At 48.7% G+C, this 25,806-nt stretch overlaps 3 protein-coding genes across 12 annotated transcripts in view; 2 read left to right on the top strand and 1 right to left on the bottom strand.

Annotated features, from left to right (window-relative positions):
- Positions 1-10,539, top strand: part of LOC125108245 (RNA-binding protein 12) — a 35,296-nt gene extending 24,757 nt beyond the window's left edge. For 7 of the 8 annotated variants that reach the window (XM_047743759.1, XM_047743754.1, XM_047743755.1 and 4 more), the window contains 15 exons: positions 4,882-5,010; positions 5,109-5,288; positions 5,436-5,510; positions 5,593-5,664; positions 5,816-5,896; positions 6,065-6,154; positions 6,267-6,353; positions 6,499-6,585; positions 6,679-6,738; positions 6,818-6,951; positions 7,036-7,090; positions 7,342-7,393; positions 9,485-9,618; positions 9,768-10,004; positions 10,203-10,539. In XM_047743759.1, coding sequence (XP_047599715.1) covers positions 4,882-5,010; positions 5,109-5,288; positions 5,436-5,510; positions 5,593-5,664; positions 5,816-5,896; positions 6,065-6,154; positions 6,267-6,353; positions 6,499-6,585; positions 6,679-6,738; positions 6,818-6,951; positions 7,036-7,090; positions 7,342-7,393; positions 9,485-9,618; positions 9,768-10,004; positions 10,203-10,343 — 1,614 coding nt within the window. In that variant the 3' untranslated portion in view covers positions 10,344-10,539. Of the gene's footprint in view, positions 1-4,881; positions 5,011-5,108; positions 5,289-5,435; positions 5,511-5,592; positions 5,665-5,815; positions 5,897-6,064; positions 6,155-6,266; positions 6,354-6,498; positions 6,586-6,678; positions 6,739-6,817; positions 6,952-7,035; positions 7,091-7,341; positions 7,394-9,484; positions 9,619-9,767; positions 10,005-10,202 lie in introns of those variants that run through there. The other variant, XR_007129850.1, reaches the window with a different exon arrangement.
- Positions 10,540-12,908: 2,369 nt separating this feature from the next.
- On the bottom strand, positions 12,909-18,405 carry SPAG4 (sperm associated antigen 4). 3 transcript variants are annotated; one of them, XM_047747183.1, is made up of 12 exons: positions 17,937-18,405; positions 17,326-17,430; positions 16,972-17,038; positions 16,744-16,805; positions 16,459-16,502; positions 16,120-16,145; positions 15,892-16,000; positions 15,556-15,631; positions 15,267-15,382; positions 14,756-14,923; positions 14,170-14,259; positions 12,909-14,057 (listed from the first exon to the last, which is right to left on the bottom strand). In XM_047747183.1, exons 1-12 carry the CDS (start codon positions 18,244-18,246, stop codon positions 13,905-13,907), a joined length of 1,326 nt encoding a protein of 441 aa, XP_047603139.1. In that variant the 5' UTR covers positions 18,247-18,405; the 3' UTR covers positions 12,909-13,904. The 3 variants fall into 3 exon arrangements, with proteins under 3 accessions (XP_047603139.1, XP_047603138.1, XP_047603140.1); XM_047747182.1 differs by lacking the exon at positions 16,120-16,145 and having other exon boundaries at positions 15,892-16,065; XM_047747184.1 differs by lacking the exon at positions 16,120-16,145 and having other exon boundaries at positions 15,892-16,065; positions 18,069-18,405.
- Positions 18,406-21,885: 3,480 nt separating this feature from the next.
- Positions 21,886-25,806, top strand: part of LOC125108224 (fer-1-like protein 4) — a 33,327-nt gene continuing 29,406 nt past the window's right edge. Inside the window, 8 exon segments of the mRNA XM_047743716.1 lie at positions 21,886-21,985; positions 22,274-22,329; positions 22,715-22,803; positions 22,901-23,000; positions 24,366-24,457; positions 24,653-24,694; positions 24,995-25,150; positions 25,685-25,745. Of these exon segments, the coding sequence (XP_047599672.1) occupies positions 21,907-21,985; positions 22,274-22,329; positions 22,715-22,803; positions 22,901-23,000; positions 24,366-24,457; positions 24,653-24,694; positions 24,995-25,150; positions 25,685-25,745 (675 nt within the window). The 5' untranslated portion in view covers positions 21,886-21,906.

Below are 25,806 nucleotides of genomic sequence, written 5' to 3'. Positions count from 1 at the left end.
CTTAAATTTTTCCCCAGCATTTTATTGTGAAAACTTCAAACGTACAGAAAAGTTAAAAAAAATTATACAGGAAATAACCATATATCTGCCATTTAGATCCTACAATTTAAATGCTCCTATATGTGTTTTACCACATTTCCATTCAACATATCATTTTATTTTTTTGGTGCGTTTCAAAGAAATTGCGAACATCACACCTCACCCATAAATATTTCATCATGTCTTGCCTTCATTATTTAATGTAGGTTTGTTGGGCAGGGGGAGGTGGTAACCTTTACATACAATAACATATATACACCTTAAGTGTACCATTAGATGAAAAGGAAAAATGCATTCGTGACTCACGTTCCTGTCAAGATAAGGAACTTTTCTGTCTGCCCCTCCCCCTTATCTCCTGCTGCTTCTCAGTTGATAACCTGCCCTCGGGGTACAGGGGAGGAACAACCAGTATTCTGAATTTTTTTCACTATAGGTTAGTTTTGCCTGTCTTAAAAACTTCATAAGTGGAATCTATGTATTTTACACTTCAGATTCCTCCTTGTTGCAGATATTAATAGTTCGTTTCTTTTTTGTTACCAGAGCAGTTTTCTATTACATGTATAAATATTATGGTTTATTCATTCTCGTATTGATGGACACTTGAGCTGTTTCAGATTTTTGGCTATTATGAATAAAGCTGCTATGAACATTCCTATACAAATCTTTTTGTGGACATAATGTTTTCTTTTGGATAAAAATCTAGGAGTGAAATTGATCTTGGACTAGATGTGTGTTTGGTTCTCTAATAAGCTGCCAGACAGTCTCTAAAGTGGTATATTTAATGCTTTCACTAACAATGTATGAGATTTCCATGTCCTTGCCAACATTTGGCATTGTCAGTTTTTCTACTTTTAGCCATTGTGGTGGGTATGTGATAATATCTTGTGGTTTTAATTTGCATTTCCCTGATGACTAGTGCTTTTGATCACTCTTCCTTTGCATATTTCCAATTCTATTTTCTTTTATGAAGTAACTGATCAAATTTTTTGCCCATTTTAAATTGTCAGTATTGAGTTGGAGGAGTCCTGCATTTAAATTTTAAAGCTCAGTTATACAAGATAAGGATAGAGAAGACTTACTGCTGGGACAGTAATTCAAATGAAAAAGGCCTCAAAGTTTGAGTTGAGCAAAAACACATGTTACCATTTATTCAGCAAATGGTTATGAGTACTAACTGTTCTAAGCACTGGTATTAGGGATATAGAAATCATACCCAGCCCTAGTTCCAAGGAGGCCATAGATAATGAGAATAGACAGACAAAAGTCAAATTTTGATTTGGCAGTTTCAGTGTTATATCACTAATATTTACTGAGTACCTGCTAAGGATAGGTACTGTTAAAAATTCTGGAGATAGATTAGGCAAACTAAACGTGGTTCCTACTCTAATCCAGCTTATTTTCTTGGGTGTCTGTGGATAAAGACACCGCAGAAGCCCTGATAAGGGGAATGAGATTGAAGTTGTGTGTGTGAGGGTCAGAAATGAAACCTGGCTGAAACATACCTATGTGGCTAGGTGATTAGTTAAGTGTCAGGTCTTTCAGGGAAGGCCTTGTAGACTAGGGAAAGAACTTTGGACTTTGAGTATTTGGGGATGCCATTCCAGAGCTTTGAATGGAGAAATGGTATGGTCTAGTTTCTGTTTGGCTAATAAGCACAGAAATGTGTCTGTGTGTGTTTGCAGGAATATGATGAGGAGACCATGTAATCATCCAGAGGAGAGATGATAAATTTTACTTGGGGAATTTGGGCAAGGCTTCATAAAGGAATAATGTCCTAGCAGAACTTTGGATGACAAGGGATATGTTAGACAGGAAAGTCAGAGGTATCAGCATGTGTATGTTCCAGGAGCCAGAAATAGCTTTGGATGACTAGTTGGTTGGGTGGTAGAATAACAGGAGGTAAAGCAGACTGGGAAGGGCTTTGAAGGTTCAGTTAGGGATCCAGGGTCACCATATTACACACCTACTGAATTCTGTATAGATGTACTGTCTAGAGTTATGCCACAAGGTGGCCTTGCTAAGGAGCTTGGCTCTGAACCTAAGGGCCATGGGCATCTGTGCAGGACTTCTAGTTAAGGTAGAGACTGTGGAAGCTGACACAAGGAAGACTAGCTGAGGCACTGTTAAGGAGGAGAAGCCAGTGAAGAGGCAAGAGACATTGAGCCCTGAAGTTAGGTAGGGATTGTTAAACCAGAGGTAGAGGCTTTGGACTTTGAATAGTTAAGAGGACTTAAGTTGTGGATTGGCGGGGGGGGGGGGGGGGGGGGGAAGCTAATGATGTCCTTTAAAAATACAAAATAAACTAAAATATTGAAATAATACAGAGTGTATATAGATTATAAAATCCTACCTTCATTCCACTTCTCTGAGGTGTACCTAAAAGTTGCAATTGTTGGTGTGCCTTCCATTTTTCTGTGTATTTATTTTGTGTACCTATTCAAATCTATTGTACATACACATACACTTGAGGTTTAAAATGGAGGCCTACTTACCATTTTTTGTGACTTTATTTTTTCATAGAAAACCAATATAATATAGTTCTGCCTTGTATTTTACCTGCTGCTCAACATCTCATTGTTTTAATGTACTGTAATTTACTTGGTGCCCAATAGATAGACCTTTGGCAGTCTCAGGTGTTTTACTCTTCTCAGCAATAGTGAAATGAACGTTTTTCGTTTGTTTCTGTTGTGTGCAAACACTGCTTCAGAAGAACATATGATGTGAGAAGCCTGGAGTCAGATTGTGACTTTGGGAAGTTGTGGTCCCACTCCTTTGGGAGTATGTGTTCTTCTTTGGATCTGTTCTTAGAGACCTTCCAAAGCGGGGATGATAAGGCTGGTCAAAGTCTAAAAGCCACATACTAGGGGCAACATTCAAAAAGAATGGGGGCTCTATTTCTAGATTTTAGCTGGGGACTTCACTGCTTCCAAGTATCAGATGGGTTCTCAGAGGCTTTCCTTGTAGAAGTTTAAACTGGGGAGAAATAGGACAAATATGTAGAAATGAGAATTTAACAGACTTGAGTTGTTTTGGTAGGACTTTATGAAGCAGGACTATCTAATGGATTAGAAGAGTGGTGGATTTTCCATCATTGGATGGTTTCAAGCAGAGACTGAGGTGCTATGAACAGGCAATATGTGAAGCAAGCCAAAGTGTACGACTCATTTTAACGTTGGTAGATAATAGCACTCCAGATGGAGACCGTGAGGCACCAAGATGGGAACAGCACAAACTGTGGACTAGGTTGGGGGAAGGATTGATTGAGGATCAGTTTAGGGGAGACTAAGGCTAGAGGCATCCTGGGGTATAGTGCTGGGAAGTCTGGAGTGCTAAGTGAAGCTGGATGAGAGATCTGACATCAAGTGTAGTTTTGGTACAGTCTGCGGGTGTGTGAGTCAGCAGGGACACAGGGATAGTAAGGAGTCTGAGGGTAATTGTTAATGGGGACTGTAGGAGGAGGGGTTACATGGGAGTCGAGATCCATGCAAGAAGATAGTGTTTCAGCCAAGGAGATGCGTAAATTGGAAAAATTCATGTTCCTTGATTGCCAGTCAGTTTGGCAGTGACTGGGCTGGGAGCTGAGACTGAAGATGGCCTTTTGGATTTCATTCAGCAAATATTATCTAGGTGCTTGGGATAGAGCAATAAACAAGACAAAATATCCCTTCCCCCACATTTACATTCCCTCAGTTTACATTCTAGTGGGCAAGTGAGATTATATATTAGACAATCAACAATAAATGCTAAAGAGAAAAAGCAGGAAAGGGTATGTGATGCATCAGTAGTAGTAGGGTTGAAATGTTAAGTACCTAGAAAAGGATAACCTAAAAAAAAAAAAAAAAAAAGGGAAAAGAACCTTCTTCTTCATAATAAGATGATTCTGAATAAAGACCTAGAAGGAGTGAAGAAACACCAAGCAATGTGGATAATATGAAGGAAGAATCAAGTCTATTTGAGGAATGGCAGGCAAGCAGACCTGTGTGTTCAGAATGGAGTGAGCAAGACAGGTGTTAGGAAATCAGGTTAGAGAGATCTAGATCTTCCAAGACCTTGGAGACCGTGGTAGAGTTTGCATTTTTTCCTAAGTAATGGGCAATAATGATTAGAGGGTTTGGGCAGATGTGTAACATAACCTGACTTAGTTTTAACAGGATCGCCTCGGTTGCTGTATTGAGAATAGTCTGTTGGCGTGAGAATGGAGGTGGAGGTGGGGATGGCAGATAAGGGAGACCAGGTAAAGAGGCTCACGCGACAAGCCCAGTGGCTTGGACTGGGTGGTGGCAGTGAAACTAGTGAGGAGCTGGCCATGAGCACTGCTTGCCTGCTCAGAGAGTCAACTGGGGGAATCCCAACACCACCTCAAGACGCAGGGCCTGAGAGTTAGTGAGAAATCACTGGAGGAAGAAACTTTTTGGGGAGTTGTATCTGATCATGGTCATGTTGGGATTAGGGTCTGATCTGGGCCCAGTAAAGGGTCAGAATGAGATTCATTGGTCTCAGAAGATCAGGGTTGGATTTTTGGTCTTGAGAACATTATAGGGATTTTAGGCTGAGGACCAGTTTGGGCTCAAAGTTGTTGATGAAGGCCAGTATAGTTTTTCCACATCTTCCCATCATACCAGGGTTGGTTGTACTCACTGTGTCTTGTCCCATTGAGCTCACCTGAGGGAAATAAAGGAGTATGGAAGCTCTAAGACCTTCTCTTCCTTGGGTGTCAATGGAGCTGGATACAGGCTCAGCCCTGCCTGGGGGGAAGCCTACTGGGCTTCCCAAGCTGGGACATATAGTCAGGGAAGGGTAGAAAAGGGTCCTCAGTGCTTGACTTGGGTCCTTTTTTCCCAGATGGCCCACTGCGTGACCTTGGTTCAGCTCTCCATTTCCTGTGACCATCTCATTGACAAGGACATCGGCTCCAAGTCTGACCCACTCTGTGTCCTTTTACAGGATGTGGGAGGGGGCAGCTGGGCTGAGGTGAGAAGGGTCTTGGGGGTTGAAGTTGTGGAGGAAGATTAGAAGTGTTTTGGGGGTGGAGGGTGTGTGACTGTGATACTGCTGGCCTCTGCCCACAGCTTGGCCGAACTGAGCGAGTACGGAATTGCTCAAGCCCTGAGTTCTCCAAGACTCTGCAGCTTGAGTACCACTTTGAAACGGTCCAGAAGCTCCGATTTGGCATTTACGATATAGACAACAAGACACCTGCACTGGGGGATGATGACTTCCTAGGAGGGGCTGAGTGTTCCCTAGGACAGGTATGTGGGGCTAGGGATTAAAATACTTTAGACATATGTTCAGTAAGAGCCCTAACAGCCTAGACTGTCTGGAACGTGAAGGTGGGGGTAAGCAAGACCTAACCCTGCCTGAGATTTTGCTCCCCCATCCACTCTGCTCTGCCCCAGATTGTGTCCAGCCAGACAATAACTCTACCATTGATGCTGAAGCCTGGAAAACCTGCTGGGCGGGGGACCATCACGGTAAGAAAGAACTCTGGGGGGAGGAGGGTTACATCAGTGAGGAATTCATGAAGGGATACAGTCTCCTGCCTCCCCTTCCTAGGTATCCGCTCAGGAGATGAAGGATAGTCGTATAGTGACCATGGAGGTGGAGGCCAGAAACCTAGATAAGAAGGTGTGTCTGGAAAGAAGACCTCGGGGGTTAAGAATTAAGGGGCAGGAATGGTGTTCGGGGGGGGTTTAAGAATTACGGGGTTGGGACTGGGGACTGGCAAAATGGTTGTCTCTCCCTGAGTCTTATATTGGGGTCTCTGTGTCATTGACAGGACTTCCTGGGGAAATCGGATCCGTTCTTGGAGTTCTTCCGTCAGGGTGATGGGAAATGGCACCTGGCATACAGATCTGAGGTGTGATACCCCTGAGATTGGGTGAAGTGGGATAGGAGAGACTCTCCTGGGGCTTGTGATTACCAAGGTTTGGAACAGGGAGAAATAGACTGCGTATGGATAGAGAAGAGTGACAACTCCCCATATGCCAGCCCAGAGCTCACTAGAGGCCTTACCCTCCATCTTCAGGTAATCAAGAACAACTTGAACCCTACATGGAAGCGCTTCTCTGTTCCCCTTCAGCATTTCTGTGGGGGAGACCCCAGCACACCCATCCAGGTGAGTTTGCCTCCTGAATGTACCTGGGGAGGGATTTATTCTCACCTGCCCCCTATCCCTGGTCTCTGTATACACATACACACCTTCCCTCCCCTCCCTTCCTCACGCACAGGTTCGATGCTCAGACTATGACAGTGATGGTTCACATGATCTCATTGGTACCTTCTACACCAGCTTGGCCCAGCTGCAAGCAGTCCCGGTGAGTGCCAGTCCTGCTCAGGAGTATGGAGGTGGGCTCTAAAGGACTGCAGCCCCAGGGAGAGAGGGAGAAAGGGAGGGAGGGCAGACCAGTTCCAGCTGATGTTTTGGGAGTTTCCTACCCTAATTTTTTCTTTCCTCACCAGGCTGAGTTTGAATGTATCCACCCTGAGAAACAGCAGAAAAAGAAAAGCTACAAGAACTCTGGGACTGTTTGTGTCAAGATTTGCCAGGTGAGGCAATAGCCCTTGGGACCCAGGCTTTGACCCCTGTGCTCCACAGCCCCAACCCCTTCACCCTAGCCATGATCCTGGTTTCATCTGCAGGTAGAAACACAGTATTCATTCCTGGATTATGTGATGGGAGGCTGTCAAATCAACTTCACTGTAAGTTGCTTTATCAGGAATAAGAGAACAGATCTGGGTCTCAGAGTGGCCTTCAGCTCCCCTCCTCTCCTCCTCCTAGGTGGGCATTGACTTCACGGGCTCCAATGGAGATCCTTCGTCCCCGGACTCCCTGCACTACCTGAGCCCAACAGGGGTCAACGAGTACCTGACAGCACTGTGGACTGTGGGCAGCGTGATTCAGGACTATGACTCGTGAGTAACTTTCTTTTGCCATCCCTCAGCCTCTGGGCTCACAGTCCCCTCTTTGTCTCTTCTCAACTCACTGTCTTCCCACAGGGACAAGCTATTCCCAGCATTTGGATTTGGGGCCCAGGTACCCCCTGATTGGCAGGTGAGCACGCTTTCCTTCCCCAACTCCTCTATTTTCAGTGTCAGGGTCCTGATTTGGGGGGATGTGGTTGACTTGCTGTGTGGCATCCAGCTTTATGTGGAGATGCAGGGATGTATCCCTACAGACACATATACAACGAATGTTCAGGACTACATAGCTCCCCCACAATGCTTGCTGTATACCACAGTGTCATTTTTCTTTGCACATAGTTGGTCATGGGAAAAGAACCTCATTTTGATTCTTGCCCTCAGGTCTCCCATGAATTTGCCTTGAACTTCAACCCCAGTAACCCCTACTGCACAGGTAAGTTCCTTCAGACTCCACTGTAAGGCAGATCTGTCTACACCTAGAAGGCCCAGCCCATGCAGAAAAGGGATTGTGGGGGTAATGGGGCACATACTTGATTCTGTTGGCCAAAGAAGTAGATTTTTTTTTTCAAAGATAGATTCATTCATTCATTCATTCATTCATTTGACAGCATAAGTAGGCAAAGTGGCAGGCAGACGCAGGAGAAGGAAGCAGGCTCCCTGCTCAGCAGGGCTTGATCACAGGGCCCCAAGATCATGACCGGGGCTGAAGGCAGCCACTTAACCTACTGAGCCACCCAGGCGTCCCCAGAGGAGGGGATTTTAGAACTAGGTCTTTAGACTCAAATCTATGTCTCGGGTCTTTATCTTGCCCCTTTCTAAAACCATGTGAGTTGGGGCCAATTTGCTTTGGCTTCATAAAAGTGATACATACTAAAGGATGTTGAATATTTAAGGAGAGAATATGTATAAGCTCTCTCTAAGCAGTGGTAGCTGTTACTGCTTTACCTTTGCCTGGAAGCTCGCTGGTACCTGTCCGGGCGTTCAGGGTGCCCTTTGCCCACACTCTTGTCTAGAGAGGGCCAAACCTTGTAGCACCCCAATACCCCCAAGTGGGCAACAAACTAAAGGGGAAAACTTGACCTGACCTGATCTGACTTGGGTTTTTGACATGAGTTCAGACTTAAGAGAAAAGTTGTGAGAGTAGTTATAGGGGCTTTAGGTCTTTGGAGCTCAGCAGTCAGGCCCTAGGTCACAGATTCCCCAACCATAAACACACTTGCTTCATGATTCTCTGTGTCACTCAGATTCTCTATCTCCCTTCCTCTCCCTCCCTATCCCCTGTGCTATGTATATAGATAGCTATATATTTATATCTTTATGTACATGTATATATATACGTGTGTGTGTATGTGTATATACACATTTTTTTCCTGAAATGTTTGAGAGTTACAGTGAATAAGCCCTCCCCCAAGTGTGCCTCTATGGCCCCACCAACTTTGCACCCTTGTTTATCAGTGGATATTTCCTAAAATCAAAGACATTCTCTTATGTAACTACAATACAATTCTCAAAATCAGGAGGTTAACATCAATACCATTATCCAGTCTAGAATTTATTCAAGTTTTGCCAGTTGTCTTTTACAGTTAAAGAAAATCTCAGATCACATAATGCATTTTTCTGTCTTCCAGAGTTCTTGTCTTTCATGATGCTGACATTTTAAGATTACAGGCTAGATAAGTAGAATGTCCTGCAGTTTGGGTTTATCTGATATTTATTTATGATTAGATTGAGATTATGTACTTCCGGTGGGCATATTATAGAAGCGATGCTATGTGTTCTCTCAGTATACCATGTCAGGAGGCCCTGATGTTGATTTATCCTATTACTAGTCATGTTAACTTTGATCATTTGGTTAAGGTAGAGTCTGCCAGGTTTGTCCGATGTTTGTAATTAATAAGTGTCTTTGGGGAAGATGCCTTGAGACTGTATCAATATCCAGTTACTCATTAACTAGTACCCTATAGTTTTAGTATCCTATAGTTTTAGCACCCATTGATGATCTTTGCAGTCAGTGTTTGTCAGTGTGAAATAAATAAGATCTTTAAAAAAAAAGTTTTCTCTTCTTTCCCTTAAAGATTTTATTTATTTATTTGACAGACAGAGATCACAAGTAGGCAGAGAAGCAGGCAGAGAGAGAGGAGGAAGCAGGCTCCCTGCTGAGCAGAGAGCCTGATGCTGGGCTCGATCCCAGGACCTGGGATCATGACCCAAGCCGAAGACAGAGGCTTTAACCCACTGAGCCACCAAGGCGCCCCTATAATTAATTTTTTTAAGCAGGTTATAATCTGATGCTTAACCCTCTTAGATTTTTCAGGGGACCCCCTTAATCAGATTTAAGTCAAGTTGTGATTTAGGGGAAGTGCCCTTCTCTTTGGTCTTAATTCTCCTATCATTAGGATAAAGTTTAGTACCTTGGGTTTATAGGGGTGATTGAATGAAATGCACCCAAGTTCCCAGATCTGCTTGGCCAGGATGGTGATGTCAGGATTGGTGTTTTACAGTGTCTTTTGCCCTCCTTTTCTAGGCATCCAGGGCATTGTGGATGCTTACCGCCAAGCCCTGCCCCAAGTTCGCCTCTATGGCCCCACCAACTTTGCACCCATCATCAACCATGTGGCTAGGTTGGCAACCCAGGCGGCACATCAAAGGACTGCCTCGGTGAGGATCATTGGAGGTAGTGGTGGTGGGCAGTCTTGGTCAAGGGTTCCCTTCAGGGATATGTAACAATAGTCTTCTTACCAGTTTGGGAATGTGTGGCTGGGGTGTTTAGGTGGTCTGCCTCAGTTTGTGAATGGACTTATCCCCAGCAATACTTCGTGCTGTTGCTTCTGACTGACGGTGCTGTGACAGATGTGGAGGCTACACGTGAGGCTGTGGTGCATGCCTCCCACCTGCCCATGTCAGTGATCATCGTGGGTGTGGGTGGTGCTGACTTCGAGGCCATGGAGCAGCTGGATGCTGACGGTGGACCCCTGCGTGCACGCTCTGGGAAGGCAGCTGCCCGTGACATAGTGCAGTTTGTGCCCTACCGCCGCTTCCAGAATGTGAGTGGGGACAAGCCTGGAGGCAGACCAGATCTGGGAGTTTATCCTTCTACCTCTCTGAGTGGGGATTCTCACCCTTCCATTGGGGCAGGGTTGGGTGTTGGTTTTATATTCTTTGTATCCTTTTTTGGGTATGAAATGTAGACTTTGAGAAGCTGTTATGGGTCATCACTGACCTTGCCCTTTTTCTCCTGGCAGGCCCCTCGGGAGACACTGGCACAGACTGTGCTTGCAGAAGTACCCACGCAACTCGTCTCCTACTTCAAGGCCCAAGGTTGGGCCCCATTCAAGCCACTTCCACCCCCAGCCAAGAGCCCTGCACATGCTCCTCAGGCTTAGATTCCCTCAGAGGGTGGGCTATGGCTGGTCCTCAGCCTTGTGTCCCCAAGGTCTCTGTGGGCATGGTTCAACCCTACACGCATTCCCCAGTGCTGCACTTTACATTTTATACTTTTATATTTGCTCCTGCTGTTGCTCTTGATCCCTCCTGCTTACACCTGGAGTCCTTCATTTAATAAAGATCAATGAAGACCAACTGCTTTGCCACCACTCTCTTTTTGAGTGGGACTGAAAAAGTCCCACTTTTGACTCTTAGCCATGTTTATTTTTCCTGAGCCTCGGCTTATCCCCTTAGAGGTCGTTGAGTGAAGGATACCTCTGACATAGGCCTAGGCAAAGAAATTCGGTATTCCAGGCCAGAAGTCTAGAAACGCTTCTGTTTTTAAAATACAAGGATCAAATGTGAGCCAAACAGCCAGCCTTAGGACAGGGCTGAGCTGGGAACACAGATAAGGTGGAACATGCTAGGCGAGGGATGAGTATAAGGACTATGCTAGTCTTCTGGAGGAGGGAGAAGTGGTGTTTTTTGTTTTTTGTTTTAAGATTTTATTTATTTATTTGACAGAGATCACAATTAGGCAGAGAGGCGGGCATAGAGAGAGGGGGAAGCAGGCTCCCTGCTGAGCAGAGAGCCCGATGCGGGGCTCTATCCCAGGACCCTAGGATCATGACCAGAACTGAAGGCAGAGGCTTTAACCCACTGAGCCACCCAAGCGCCCCTAGTCTTATTTATTGAGATTTGGGTCCCCTCCAATTTTACAATATTACAAAGTGTTGTAATGAATATTTCTGTACATTTATCTGTGGATTTGCCACAATATTTCTGAAGGAAGTTTCTAGAAGTAGAATGCTAGATCAAAGGATGTGAATATTTAAAATTTTAATAGATAACTGTATATTGCCTTTTTTTTTTTTTTTTTTTTTTTTTTTTTTTTTTAAAGATTTTATTTATTTATTTGACAGAGAGAAATCACAAGTAGGCAGAGAGGCAGGCAGAGAGAGAGGAGGAAGCAGGCTCCCCGCTGAGCAGAAAGCCCGATGTGGGGCTCGAACCCAGGACCTGGGATCATGACCCGAGCCGAAGGCAGCGGCTTAACCCACTGAGCCACCCAGGCGCCCCAAGTATATTGCCTTTTATAACAACATTTTTTTGTATCCCTTTTTCTGTTAATCTGACAAGCAGAAAATATTTTCATTTTTAGCTTGAATTTATTTAATTTTGAAGGCGTGGTACCATTTCATGTATTTGTGAGTCATATTTCTTCTGAATAGTCTATTTATAGGTTTTTTTGTTGTTTCAGCCTTTATTCTTACACATGTGGAAAATATTTCCTTCCAAGTTATTGCCTTTTCATTTATAGTATCTTCTAATCCATAGAATTCTTTGGAAGTTTATGTACCAGTCTAGCTTGCTTTTTAAGAAATTATCCATATATCATGAATTGGAATTGCTTTCCATGACATTAAACATTCCCTTAAATATTACCATTTCTTTTGGTCACATTATTTTGGTAGCATAATTTATCATCTTATATGGGATTCCTGGGTGGCTCAGTCAGTTAAGTGTCTGTCTTCAGCTCAGGTCATGATCCCGGGGTCCTGGAATCAAGTCCCACGATGGGCTCCCTGCTCTGCAGGGAGTCTGCTTCTCCCTCTCCCTTCAACCCTTCCCCTGCTCATGTTCTTTCTCTGTCTCTCTCAAATAAATTGATTAATTAAAAATTGGTTTATTATCTACTATTTCTGTATTCTCTTTATAGTGTAATGAATATCCTTAAAAGTATTATCTTTGATTATATTGCTATATCCTTTGTTTCCATTCTTAGGAATGAAATTAACTATGATTAGAGAATAATAAAAAGTTTGGTTTTTTTTTTTTTTTAAGATTTTATTTATTTGTCAGAGAGAGAGAGAATGAGCACAGGCAGACAGAATGGCAGGCAGAGGCTGAGGGAGAAGCAGGCTCCCCGCTGAGCAAGGAGCCCGACGTGGGACTCGATCCCAGGACGCCGGGATCATGACCTGAGCCAAAGGCAGTTGCCCAACCAACTGAGCACCCAGGCGTCCCTGTTGTTTTTTTTTTTTAAGATTTTATTTATTTATTTGACAGACAGAGATCACAAGTAGGCAGAGAGGCAGGCAGAGAGAGAGAGGAGGACGCAGGCTCCCTGTGAGCAGAGAGCCCGATGTGGGACTCAGATTCCAGAACCCTGAGATCATGACCTGAGCGGAAGGCAGAGGCTTAACCCACTGAGCCATCCAGGCTCCCAGAATAATAAAATGTTTTAAGGCTTTTGGTTCCCGTTGTGAAACTGCCCTCCAGAGAACCTATATTAGTTCCTATTTCTAACCTTAGGCTTTGAGAGCATTCAGTACTTATTTATTTTACTTATTTTAAAAAGATTTTATTTATTTCACAGAGAATTTCACAGAGAACTTATTTCACAGAGAAGCAGGAGGAACAACAGGCAGAGGGAGAGGGATAAGCAGGAGGGAGATCCCAGGACCCTGGGGTCATGACCTGAGCTGAAGGCAACTGCTCAACCAACTGAACCACCCAGGTGCCCCTCAGTAGAGTAATTTAAATTATGAAAGTAATATCCTGAAAATTTAAACAAATGGATATGTGCTTCACTCTCACATGTATGCATGCATTCCACTTCCTAGAGTTCTAAGCACTGTTTATAATCTGTATATATATTCTTCCAGTGCATGAACACACTGGGAGGATCTCAACAGGCAAGATGGTGCATGTTCCTTTGCCCAGGCTGGTCCCCCTTTTCTTTTTGCCTACGTAGAACTCCTTAATCTTTGATGCCTGATTCCTCCATCCTTTATTCTTTCAATTCTACTTTGACCCTTAGAGTAAAGAATTCTTGGATCAATAAAGGAATTGTTTCCTGGAGCATCCTCCCTCCCCTGTCAGGCTCCCTGAGGGCAGGGACTGATGAACACTAGACCACTTGTACTGGGCCTTATAGTAAAGACAGCCTGAGATGGGACTACAAGGCCTGTGTCAGTTCTGACTCCGATGCTTCCTAGAGATTCTCAAGTCTCCTTAGTTTTTGAATGTTTAGTTCAAGAAAAGGGGTAGTTAACTTCTCCAACTGTACCTGTGGGAGTTGGGGAGACTGTCCCAGAGTATAGAGGTAGGAATTGAGGTGCACAAATACAGCTTCAGGCTGACTGGCAGTTCTGAGTTAAAGAGGGTGGCCTCTGGAAGAAGGTGGGTTTGGGTTCCACTGTGGCGTTGTTCATTAGCTGTGTGACCTTGAGCAGTTCCTGACCTGAGCGGTTCCCCCTCTGAAGTTACGAGGATTAGCTAATGTGTAGAATGTCCAGAGTACCATCTCTTGTGCCTGGTAAGCACTCCATAAACATGAGCTGCTATCTTACTGATCTGAATTTCTCCAAATTAAGAAGGTGGATTGGAAAGTAGACTCTCCCCCCGCCACCGCCATATTTATATGCCAAAGGCAACCAGAGCCCTCCCTACCCCCCTCAGCATGGATCCAGCTGCTTTTAGCACAGACCTGCACTCTACTCCAACAATCAGCATCTTTAATGGGCACTGTCCCCTGTGGCACTGTCCCCTGCCCCCTCTGAAGTTCGCATGCCATGGGCCCGGACCCGATACAAGCATGTGAAACGGGGATGGCCCCAGTTGCTTAGAATCTGGATCTTCACCTTGGGAAAGGCAGCTGGGGGGTCATTCTGGGGAGACAAATGGTTCATGCCAAAGCCTGCTGTCCCAAGGGCTGCCTTCCTCCCCAGTTTTCCTTTGCTGTCCCGTTCCTTTAGCACCCTTACCCCCAGAGACACACACCTGTAGGTGGAAAGTCTGAATCTCTGATTTCTCCACATCGAAGGTGAATTTCCCCAAGAAAACTTCAGTCTCATCATCAACCTGGAGGCCCTGGTGGGTGAAGAGTGAGTAGAAAAACAGTGAGGCACAGGTGGAAGAGGGAGAAAGCAACTTTATTGAGGACCTACTATGGCATAGTTGTATGCACGCTCTCATTTTTTGGTGTTACGATACTATAGTGTGGGACGTGGGCTCTAAGAAGTTCGCAGTTTAGTTTGGCCAATTGTTAGCTGTGTGACCTTGGCAAATAACATCCCCTTTCTGAGCATTACTTTCCTCATCAGTGAGGGGGGAGATGAAAATACTTCTTAGGTTGTTGACTGGATGCAAGGAGATGATCCATTTAAAGTGATTAGCACAAAATAAGTGCTCAATAAAGCCATACCTAATGTTTGGATATGGTTGTAATTATAATCTGTAGGCCTGAGAGATGAGTGGTAATATCTCCATTTTATAGATGAGCAGGCGAAGACTCAGTGACACCAATTTTCATAACTGGTACTTTCTAGGCAAAATCCCCCACCTCCTTAGCCTTAGCCCCACTCACGTAGACTGCGAAGTCTCGAGGGGCGCTATTGGCTCCCCCGGTGTGTGCCACACTGGGTGGTGGATGCTGCAGGGTGACGTCACTCAGTTGCACACGACCCGGTAGCCGGATCACCACCTGGCCCTGGTCGCCCTCAAAAGCCCAGCAATTCCCAGGGAACACATCTGGCTGCAGGCGAGCAGGAAGACCTTCAGAACCCTCAACAGAGCAACTACGGCCCTTCCCCAGCCTGGGCATTGATTCAGGTAGGGCCAACCCTTAGCCCAACCTCTTCATAGGCCCCACCCAGCCTTCCACCTAGAGCCTGGGTGTTTGTGCTGCCAGATCCTGTTAAGTGCCACAGTCCCGAGGACCACTAGACCTGGCCTCCAGTGGGGCAATCCTCTGCCAGGCAGGACCCCACCTAGCACCGTGACCTCAGTTCCATTGGGTCCCACCAATAGGGAGCTGTTGGGTCCTTTCTCCAGCATCCCGCCCCAGTCTGATTCTGGGATCCAGGTTCCAGGCCCACCTCCAGGATAACTGTTGGCGGCCGCGCGTAATTCCAGAAGCTGAAGCGATTCCAGAAGTAGGCAGTGTTTGCATCTTCATAGTCATGTGATGTCTTCTCTAGGTCAATGGAGGCTCCTGGAGCAGGAAGAAGCAATCATTCACGGGCTTCCAGGTCTGACCGACAGCTGGGGCAGGGTCTCTGAGGTCCGTCTTTTTGGTCTGGTCATATGTGTAGGTCTGTCTGTGTCAACGTCTCCATCATTTTCTGTGTCTCCGAGTCTCAGTCTTGCAGTGTCTCTGGGTCTTACCCACAGAGCTGAGCGCATAGTCGGGTTTCCTCACAAAGTCTTCATTCAGCCTCTGGAATACAATCTTGGCCACTCTCTGAAAAGAAGGAGGGCAGGTCCTGGAGGGATGGAGCTTGCAGGTGGATTTACAGGGAAGTAGAGTTCCGGGACTAGGTTCTCTGGATTGGATTTTGTGGACCCCGAGAGAGAAATCCCAAGTTGGGGCTCTGGGGCGGGGTTTACTGCTCCAGACCCAAGGAACGGGCTCCGCAAGGGGCTTCCAAGGTGGACCTTGGACTGAGCAGTGTGTGGAGACACGGGCAGCACTTTGGACAGACAGGAGGCTGCAGGCCTCACCTCGCTGTTGGCTGCACGAACGCTGGACACCTCCTTGTGTAGTTTATCCAGCTCGGCCTGGAGCTGCTGCAGTTGCTGCCCCTGGGAGCGCACACGCTCGTGGTACTCGCTGTAGGCGGGAGGTTGGCACAGCGAGGTTGGCTCCCTGTCCCCCTGGGCACTTCCCCTAAGGTCCTGCACAGAAGTGCCTTTGAGCCCCCTGATTCCCCACCCCAGGTGCCCTTTCACCTTAGAGTCAGCATCTCCTTAGGTTCCTATTGGAGGGAGGGAGGGACAAAAACAACGCTGCTCAGCTCCCACCCACTCTCTTCTCCCACTTCAGCCTGGGAGCAGCCTGACTCAAAGGGCCTACTTTTTGAGGACTGCCTCCCCTTCCCTGACCTGCCAGGACCTCTCAGAGACCCCCAACCGCCTCTGGGCACAATCCTTCAGCGAGATCTGTTTATATCCCTTTGTTAAGATTGGAGCCTCCAGCACTGTCCCCTCCCACCAGCTGAGGGGACTCCACAATTTCCAGGTTCATACCCTGCCAACCACCCACCCTGGGATACAGTTGCCCTGACTCACATTCTCCAAAGGAGGAACCAGGTACAGCAGCCCCCACCAGAGTGCTGGAGAAAGAAGGGTGGTCTCAGGGCAAGCCAAGGGAGAGGGTTTCCTTGGCATAAAGGGGTGGTGAGGAGAGAAAAGGCTTGAGGGGGGCTGCAGGATCTAAGGGGGGCTAGTGGGCTCTGAAGGGGACTGTGAGCAGCTGAAGGCCTTGAGTGGGCTGAGGGATACAGGAGAAAATGTGCCGGGTTTGGCTGCAAAGCATCCAGGGCTGGGGCCCCAGGGGATTCACCACCCCCTTACCTGCCAGAAAGAGGCTCAGCAGTGACACAGCTGTGAGCAGGAACCGGATGGAACAGACCTCCCTGAAGAACCGGAGGGAGACTGAGGCCCAGACCCTAATGCGCCCCGCAGCCCCACGCCAGGTCCTAAACCCAGCTTCTGCTGACAGGACCCAACCAGGTCTGATTGAGACAGGCTCAAGCCTCCGCGGGTCCGGCCCTGCTCCCCGCCCCATTCCCTCCCTCTGACCTGTATACAATGACCAGCGCGTCTCCTATCAGGGACAGCAACACGCTCAGCACCTGCAACAGCAGGCCTGGAGAGAAGAGTTGGGGCAGAGATGAAGAAGGGCTCAGATAGGTTCAGGAGGGTCTTGGGAAGAGAAGGGTGGGCTAGGAGAATTAGATGAGGGCAAGGAGAACGAGTTCAGGCTCAGAGAAAGTGGCTCGGGCTCAGGGAAGGGGCTGGAGCCTGACATGGGCTCAGGGAAGGGGCTGGAGCCTGACATGGGCCTGACACGAGCAGGTATCTCAGAAATGAGGACTGGATTTCAGAGAGGGGAGCCAGAGGGTCAAAGGGGCTCCGGGCTGGCGTGGCCCGTACTCAAGAAGTTCTTGGACACGCGCGGTGGAGGCATCTCCTGTCTCAGATCCAGGGTCGAGAGAAGGTCGAGCTGCTCCTCAGAGGCTACGGGAGATCCAGCCGGTTCTGCGGGAGCCCAGGGGCGCCATTGGGGCCTTGCGCAAGGCAGGTCCATTCTTTCCCCGGGACCGGGCCGCAGATTTCCCAGCCCAGAAGCGGGGCAGCCTCCACGGGCACTGGTCCCACCGCATCCCCACCCTAGGTCTCTCTGCACTCTGAGGCCCCGCCCCTCAAGGATGCTCAGTCAAGATGTTGGTAACTCGGCCGAACGGAGGCCCCGCCCTCAGACGAGTCTTGGTGCCGCCTTATTTATAGGTAGCTACTTATGCAAACACCGAGACCGCGCCTCCTCAGTGGTGTCCAATTACGGGATATCCCCGCCCCTTCCCAGGACCGTCCATCACACCAAGGTCCCGCCCCCTAGGGAATCGTATTTGACACCTCCCTCTTCGCCCTACAGGCCCCGCCCCTTTAGGAGGTAGCCCCCTAGATTTTATCCCGATCCCGTGCAAGCCCCGCCCCCTGGACCCCGCCCCCTCCCTCAGCTCTCCCGGGTTCGACCCCGCCCGCACCCGAGGCCCCGCCCCTCACGGTTGCCGCGCCACAGGCGGTCTGCCCATTGTGGCTCCGAGGCGCAGGCTTCTGCCGAGAGCTTCCAGCCCACGTGGTTCCTCCGGGCACTCCTGCGCTCAAGGCGGGCTCACCGCAGCTCGAGCCCCGGGCTCTTCTGCCCTCAGGCTCCCCGGGGCCCGGCCTAGCTGACCGTTGCCCGCTGCTGTCCCCCGAGGTGACGCTCACTGAGCTGTTGCTGTTGTCGCTGTAGAAGTTGGATGTGTGCTTGTGAGGGGACTTGGCCGAGCCCGGGCGGGGGCTCCGCCGCATCCTGACCCCGAGGCGCCCTCTCACGGACGCCAAAGTCGCCGCCGCAGCCGCCAAGGCCCTCGGCTCTCCCTCAACCGATGTGTGCCGCCGGGACCCCACAGACCCTGTGTGCGGCCGACGGGCCCCCCCAGCCAGATTCAACCCTCTCCTTCGTAGCTGAGCCCGGCTGCTGACGTCATAAAGGAGCCTATAGTCTCTACGGAACTCCCTGAGGATGCGTCACAGAACTAGTCGTGACAGCCCTGGGAGCCATGGCAGTCTCTTATTCTTTCCCATGTTAAAGCAAACGATGACATCACATCACTTCCCAGGACGCCCTATCTTATGCACTTGTTTTAAAAGATTATCTAGCCCCCTTCCTGCTTAGTTTTTCTCCTCAGCTCATGTCACCTATATGCTGTATATTTTACTTACATATTTCTTCATTGCCTGTCACACCCACTAGAACGTAAACTTTATGAAGGCAGGGATTTTTGTCCTGTTCACTAGTGTATCCTTCAAGACCTAGATAGGTCTAATGAATGAATACTAAGAAGGGGTAGAGTGGGGAGGCACCTGGGCGGCTCAGTCGGTTAGGCTTTTGCCTTCCGCACAGCTCATGATTCTGGGGTTCTGGGATGGAGCCTCGCATCCGGCTCCTTGCTCAGCAGGGAGCATCCTTCTCCCTCTGCCTCGCTCTGCTGCTCCCCCTGCTTGTGACCTCCTTCTCTCTGTCTCTCTGTCAAATGAATAAATGAAATCTTAAAAAAAAAAAAAAAAAAAAAGAAGGGGAAGGGAGTCACCCAGGGCAGTTCTAAATAAATAGTTTCTTTTGATCAGCAAACCCTTCAGGCCGGTCCTCTCTTCCTAGTCCTCAGGCCAGAGAACTCGGACCTCAGGATCTGTGCTTCCCTCTCCCAGACCCATGTTCACCAGGAATCCATGGGGTGAGAATTCAGCACCCATCAACCACCATACCCACACTCCGACCATCTTGCGATACCAAAATTGGAATGAGGAATCGCAGATGGTCACAGCCAAGAGACCATTTATCCTGCTGTGCAATAGAATAGAAATTCAGGTTCCCAGGTACATTGTGAGATTCTACTTGAGCATTTCTTGAGTGGGTGCAGGAATGTGCATTTTTAACAACCGTATGTGTGATCCTGATTAAGAATCACACTTTGAAAAGCAATGCAGTGCATTCTATACACATTACACAGCTAGGCAAATAGGTCCAGAAAGGGGAAAGGAGTTTCTAGAGTCCACACATTTTATGATAGAGATTAGATTTCCAAAATCCTGCCCTGGAGCCCAGTACTTTCTGCCACATCCCATTTTCTTTGGAATGTTAGGAAGAGAAAGTGACAGTTCTTAGAGGGGATGAGGGGGAGTGAAAACTTGCCAGGCTGTGTTCCTGCCCAGAAGGGGATGTGCCTGGGATGCCTGGGTGGCTCATTTCATTGAGCACATCCACCTTTGGCTCTGGTGGCCAATCCCAGTATCCTGGAAGTGAGCCCCGCATGGGGCTCCCTGATCAGCCAGGAGTCTCCTTCTTCCTCCCCCTGCTCTTGTGGTCTTGCTTGCTCTCTCTCTCTCTCTCTCTCTCCCCCTATCAAATAAGTAAAACTAAAAGAAGAAGAAGAAGGAAGAAGAGGAGGAGAAGGAGGAGGAGGAGAAAGGGGGAGGGGGAGGAGGAGGAGGACAAGGAGGAGGAGAGGGAGAGGAGGAAAGGAAATGCCCACATTAGTTTCCAGAAGGGTGGCATGAATACCCTGCTTGATTAGATGCCACAGAGATCGAGGTGAAGGGAGGGAAAGGTCAAGGCACTGCGAGCTAAGAATTCTGGTCCCCTCTCTGACCTCCTTTGGATCCCACTGCCCCTGTCAACTGGGGAGGTGAAGCCTTCCCCCAGTAACTGGGGCCTTAAGGTCTAACCTGGACCTTACTTAGAAACGGGACAACCCATGCCTGATTGTCTTGTGTTCTGTAGATCTCAAAGCTTGTTTGGGCAGGTAACACCTGGGAAACAGATCAGGGCTTTCTTTTTTAAAGATTTTATTTATTTATTTGACAGAGAGAAATCACAAGTAAGCAGAGAGGCAGGCAGAGAGAGAGGAGGAAGCAGGCTCCCTGCTGAGCAGAAAGCCCGATGTGGGGCTCGAACCCAGGACCTGGGATCATGACCTGAGCCGAAGGCAGAGGCTTAACCCACTGAGCCACCCAGGCGCCCCAGATCAGGGCTTTCTAACCCCTCTATTAAGTTGGAGAAGCTGAAGCACAAGGAGGGACTGACTATGTCCGGCTCAAGGCCACACAGCAAGACCCAGCTCCTCTGAAGGTCTAATCTTATCTCTGCTGCTGCCTGATACATTCCTTGGACAGAAGCCAAAATGACAAATGGCCAGTTCCAGAACCCACCCAGCATTCCTTTCCACTGCCTGGATGTCTTTCTCTGCTCAAACCCTGTCCTGGAAGCCCATTTTATTTTACTTATTTATTTTTTTAAGTAGGCTCCATGCCCAATGTGGGCCTTAAACTCATGACCTTGAGGTCAAGAATCACATGCTCTACGGACTAAGGCAGGCAGGTGCCCCCTCAAAAGGCCATTTTAAACACTGTCTTCTCAGGGTAAGCGCCTCTGGCCACCCTCCTCTTGAGTTCCTCAGTCCTGACCCTTTCCTGCTCTGATGGGCAATGCAGTTACTTTGTTTGGTGTTGGAATCTGTGATGCAACTAAGCTACCGGAAGACAGAGAATGTGTGTGGGTCCCCTCTGTGGCTACACCCTTCCCCAACGTGGCTGCATAGCACAAGTCTTACCTATAGCAGGTGTCTTTAAACAGAATGGTGAAATGCATAGCCAGGATAAGGCACTCGACACCTAGTTACATTCACACCTGGGTGCAGGCTACCGTATACATTCATTCCTTCATTCAGTAAAAGTACTGCACATCTGTTTAACGGTCACTAACCTAAGTGAGGAGCTCTATGTCAAGAAAATGCACAATTGTTCAATATTTTATAGACAATTTCAAGAACTTTCAGATCCCCTGGAGCTTCTCTATGGTCCCATTAGTAAGACCCCAAGTCCCCAAGTTAAAGACCTCTGGCTCCTGGGTAAGAAGTGTTCTGAACACTTGCTGTGTGTAAGCTAGGGACATATGTTCAACCACTCATTAATTCCAATGTGTTGAGCACCCGCAGCACTAATGCTGGGGGCCAGGGGGTTCATTTATTAATCCATCCATTTATTTAGTCAGTTTTTTGAGGGTCTACCATGTACTAGACCCTCAGTGGGGCACTCAGGACAGAGAAATAAATAAGAAGCATCATGCGACCTGTGCCCTGAGGCCTCATTGGCTAGTGGGGACAGAGTAGGGTCCTGTCTCTCCCCTTGACTCCATCTCCACCTTATTCCAGCTCCCACTTCCCAAGAATGCATGCAGGATGGAGGTAAAGCTGGTGCAGGCAGGGAGGCCTGAGCTGACCACAGGGACCTTACCCCCTTTTCTCAGTCCTTTAGCTCCCTCTCCACCCATGACCCCCAGGCCTGCCTATGTGTTTGATTAAAGGGTAGGGATTGCTGAACCTGCTGGGTGAGTCCAGTTGAGTCAGAGGCAAACGGGGTGAGCGGGCAGGAGGGCAGGTGGGCAGAGGGAGAGCCAGTCGCCCTGGGACAATGGCTCTGACAGTGTGTGTGCGGCGACTAACGGGGCTGCCGGGCACCCATGACCGACAAGTGAGGCTCAGCTTTCGGGGTGAGGCTTTGTAGGGGTGTTCTAAGGATTTTGTAACTGGGGGATCCCATTTCTCCATTCCCTAGGCCCCCAATCCTGTGCCTAGGCATCTCTCCAGCCTGTCTCCTTCCTCCCCAAGCCCAGTTCTCTGCCTCTTCCCTGTCCCTCTTCTACCTTTCTTTAAGGGTGAACCCAGGGGGACTGGACCCTGGTCTGGGCGTGTGTGTGTGTGTGTGTGTGTGTGTGTGTGTGTGTGTGTGATTTCTTTGTGGGGAAGGGCTGATAAATGACTATTTCAATTCTGAGCAGGCTTCACCCAAAAAACAAGGAGAATTCGCTGTGGTCAAGAAGCAGATATCAGTGAGGTGAGTGGGTTGGGTCTTGGAGGGGGAGAAGCTGATCTGTGTGCCATCTAAGTCCCTCTTTAGATGAGCTGGGGAGCACATTCCTGGGTTTTGGGAGCTGTATTCTCAGGAAGTGGGATCAGTCTCAGACTTGAGAAGCCAGACCCAATCAGAATCAAGACTGGGGGGATTAGTTCTTGACTGTTAGTTACCCTCCGATCAGCCCTAGTTTAGAGTTAACCCTGTGTTGGGGGAGGAGGGTTTGGCTCCAGGTTTAGGATAAATTAGTCAGAGAGTTAGCTCCAAGTTTGGAGGGTTGAATCCTGTTTTAGGGTTAGGATAGGTTCTGGACTGGTGATCAGGATCAGCCCAGCGTCGTGTATCACAAGATTCCTCCTATCCTCAGCTGTTCCGTTGGCCACACTATGGGGCTCCGCTGGTTGGGGAGTGCCTGTCTGTGCAGGTGGTTAACTGCAGCCGTATGTTCAGCCCTAGGTGAGTAGGCCTGGGGGAGCCAAGGATGCAGGTGGGGCTGGACATGGTATGGGGCTATCCTTGTGGGTCATTCTTCTGCTCCCTGCCATACCCACAGGTCTCTCGGGACCCTGGTGATCTCCCTGCAGCAGCTACAGAGTACTGGGTATTTGGTGCTACGGGAGGCCCTAGTGGATGAGAATCTTCGAGTGACCCCCGTGAGTCTCACGAGTCCTCAGCCTGCTATCCCCAAGCCTGAGAGTCCCTCTAGATAGAGAGTTCCATTTTTCTTATTTATTTATTTATTTAACAGACAGAGATCTGGCAGGCTGAGAGGCAGGCAGAGAGAGAGGGGGAAGCAGGCTTTCTGCTGAGCAGAGAGCCCGATGCGATGCGGGGCTCGATCCCAGGTCCCTGAGATCATGACCTGAGCCGAAGGCAGGGGCTTAACCCACTGAGCCACCCAGGCACCCCAGAGAGTTCCATTTTTCAGAGGGGAAAACCCAGATCCAGACAAGAGTGATAACAAGATCCCCCAGCCACTGCTCCTTTCACTGTGGCCCCTAAATGGGTTAGCCCCTACATGGGCTAAGAGCCAGGCTCAGCGCTGAGGACCAGGGGTGTGGCAATGGGAGAAGAAAAGTGGCTCAGTTCTGCTCCCTTGCCCAGGACCAGACTCAGTTCTTCTGGGAGGCAAAGATGAACCTGGCTGGGTTTTCCTGGTGTTTCATGGAGGGTCATATAACCTGGGAGGCATGGACCTGGGTTCAAATCTCTGATCCACCATTTCCCAGCTGAGAACTTGGACAAGTTATTTAGCTTCACTAAGCTGTTTCCTCATTTACATTATGTGGAGTCATAGGAAATGTTGAACTTCTCAGTCAGTCTGTTGTTTGTTGAGCTCTGATTATAAGCTGTGCCAGGCAATGAGGATTGAGTGGTGAGCACAGCCAGATAAGGATTTGCCCTCTTAGAGTTCCATATCTAAAGAGGGAGGCAAACATTGAACAGATATTCACACGAATAAATGCAAAATTGTCACTGATGGTTGTTATAAAAGAGCTAGGATAGTGTGTAATTTGGGGGTATAGTGTATTTAGGGGTCAACTAAGGTTCCCAAGGAATAGTGTTTGAACTTGGAATGGAAGGATGATAGGAGTTAACTAAGTGGGAAGGGAGAATGCTCCAGGCAGAAGAATGGGCAGATGCAAAATCCCAGTGCTCTGAGAGAGCATAAGGCGGGTACAGGGCAGGAGCAGACCTCCTACAGGACAGGGCTGGAAAGGCTGGCAGGGGCCAGACCATGCAGAGCTGGGAAGGCCACAGTCATGAATTTCCAAGAACAAAGAGAGAATTCTGGAGTCGTGCTTGGCCTCTTCAAGAAAGAGGTAACTTGCACATGCTAAGTTCTTAATAAGTTGTCAGTATTATTAATGACCAGAGAGAAACTACAAAGTCATCACAGAAGCAGGCCAGGAGGGTCTCTGGGTACAGGTGGAAAAAAAAAAAGGCATTGTCTTTGGACTTCTCTTAGCCCCAGGCAGTTTAAGGGGCACTGGGGCACACTGTGTGTCTGGTTTCAGATCCAGGTGGAGCTTGACCTGAAATATCGGCCCCCAGAGGGGGCAACTGGAGCCTGGGCAGAGGAAGATTTTGGGGCATCCATCCGGGACAGGTACCCCCGCCCCTCATCTCCTGCCATCTAAGCAAAGCCAGATTGTTCCAGCCCAGCCAGTTCTTGGAAGGGAGAAGTGGGACCTAACTGTTCTCTGGATCTGCTGGATGTGGTGACCCTTGGACCTGTGCTGCCCAGCCTGTCGCTCTGTAGTCCCTCACAGTCCCTCACTCCTTTCACTTATCCTCTTTCCAGCTCAGAACTGATCATCCCCAGTGTGGGCTTCCAGGAGCTGGAGTAAGTATATGGAGCTGATCTGGCATCACCAAGTCAGTCTTGGGACTAGGAGTCAGTGACCCAGGGTCAGTCCCAGGGTCTTGGTGGGGGGGTGTCAGTATTTAATTAATTCTAGGGTGAGAAGTCAGTCCTGGAATCAGGAGTCAATTCTGGAATTAGGGGTCCCTGGTTAGGGGTCAGTTCTGGAAATAGTGGGGTCAGTGTAATGGTCAGAGGTCAGTCCTAGGGTCAGGGAAGTCAAGGGGTGCCCAGAGATGGGTGACAGGTCCAGACACATTCCTTGAAGGCCTTTCTTATCAGGCCAGGGGAGGCACAGCTGGAGCGGCGGGCTGTGGCATTGGGCCACAGGCTAGCTCGAGGCCTAGGTCAGCAGGATGATGAAGACGAGCTGGAGCTGGAGCTGGAGGACGACCCTGATGTGGAGCTTTCAGGGGTCGTGTTCAGCCACCTCAAGAGGTAACTAGCACCCACTGCACACCTGCTCCCACACCTACCAGCGTATCAGCCTCACATGCTTACACATGTAGGCCCGTGCTCCTCCACACTCACAATCACACAATCCCAAGGTATGGGTGAGGAGTGGATATCCTGGGATCAAGCGTCACCTGCTCCTAGACATACACCCTGCTCCACTCACGCACACGGTTACACTGGGACACGTGGAGATGGTGGAGCCCACTTAGGGGATGAAACTTGATGAGGGTAAGGAGTTTTGTCTCTTTTGTTCACTGCAGGGTCCCAGGGCCTAGAATAGGGTTGGCACATAGTGGATATTGAACAAATCTCTGTCGAATGAATGAATGAATGGTTTCAGGGCTCCAGGAATGAGTCAAATTCAGGGTAAATGGTTGAGATGGATGCCAGACAGACTGGAAGCACTCAGAATCCAGAAGTTCAGAGGGAGAGGAGGTCTTATCCCTAGCACTGAGCAAGAGTGTAGGTGGTCCAGGAGAGGAAGTGCAGTGAGAGCTGACCCTGTCCTTCCCACAGCCGCACTCGGGGCCTGGCTCGAGGGGATCCCTTCCAGGCGTGTGGAGCTTGGGACTTCCAGGTACCTACCGCTCTCCCTCTAGGCCCCAACCCTTGGTGAATACCACCCACTCTGCACACTG

Source organism: Lutra lutra, chromosome 9 (genome assembly GCF_902655055.1).
Source record: "Lutra lutra chromosome 9, mLutLut1.2, whole genome shotgun sequence".
Classification (NCBI taxonomy): Eukaryota; Metazoa; Chordata; class Mammalia; order Carnivora; family Mustelidae; genus Lutra; species Lutra lutra.
Note: the sequence above shows the minus strand (reverse complement) of the source record. Positions and strands in the feature narration are given on the sequence as shown.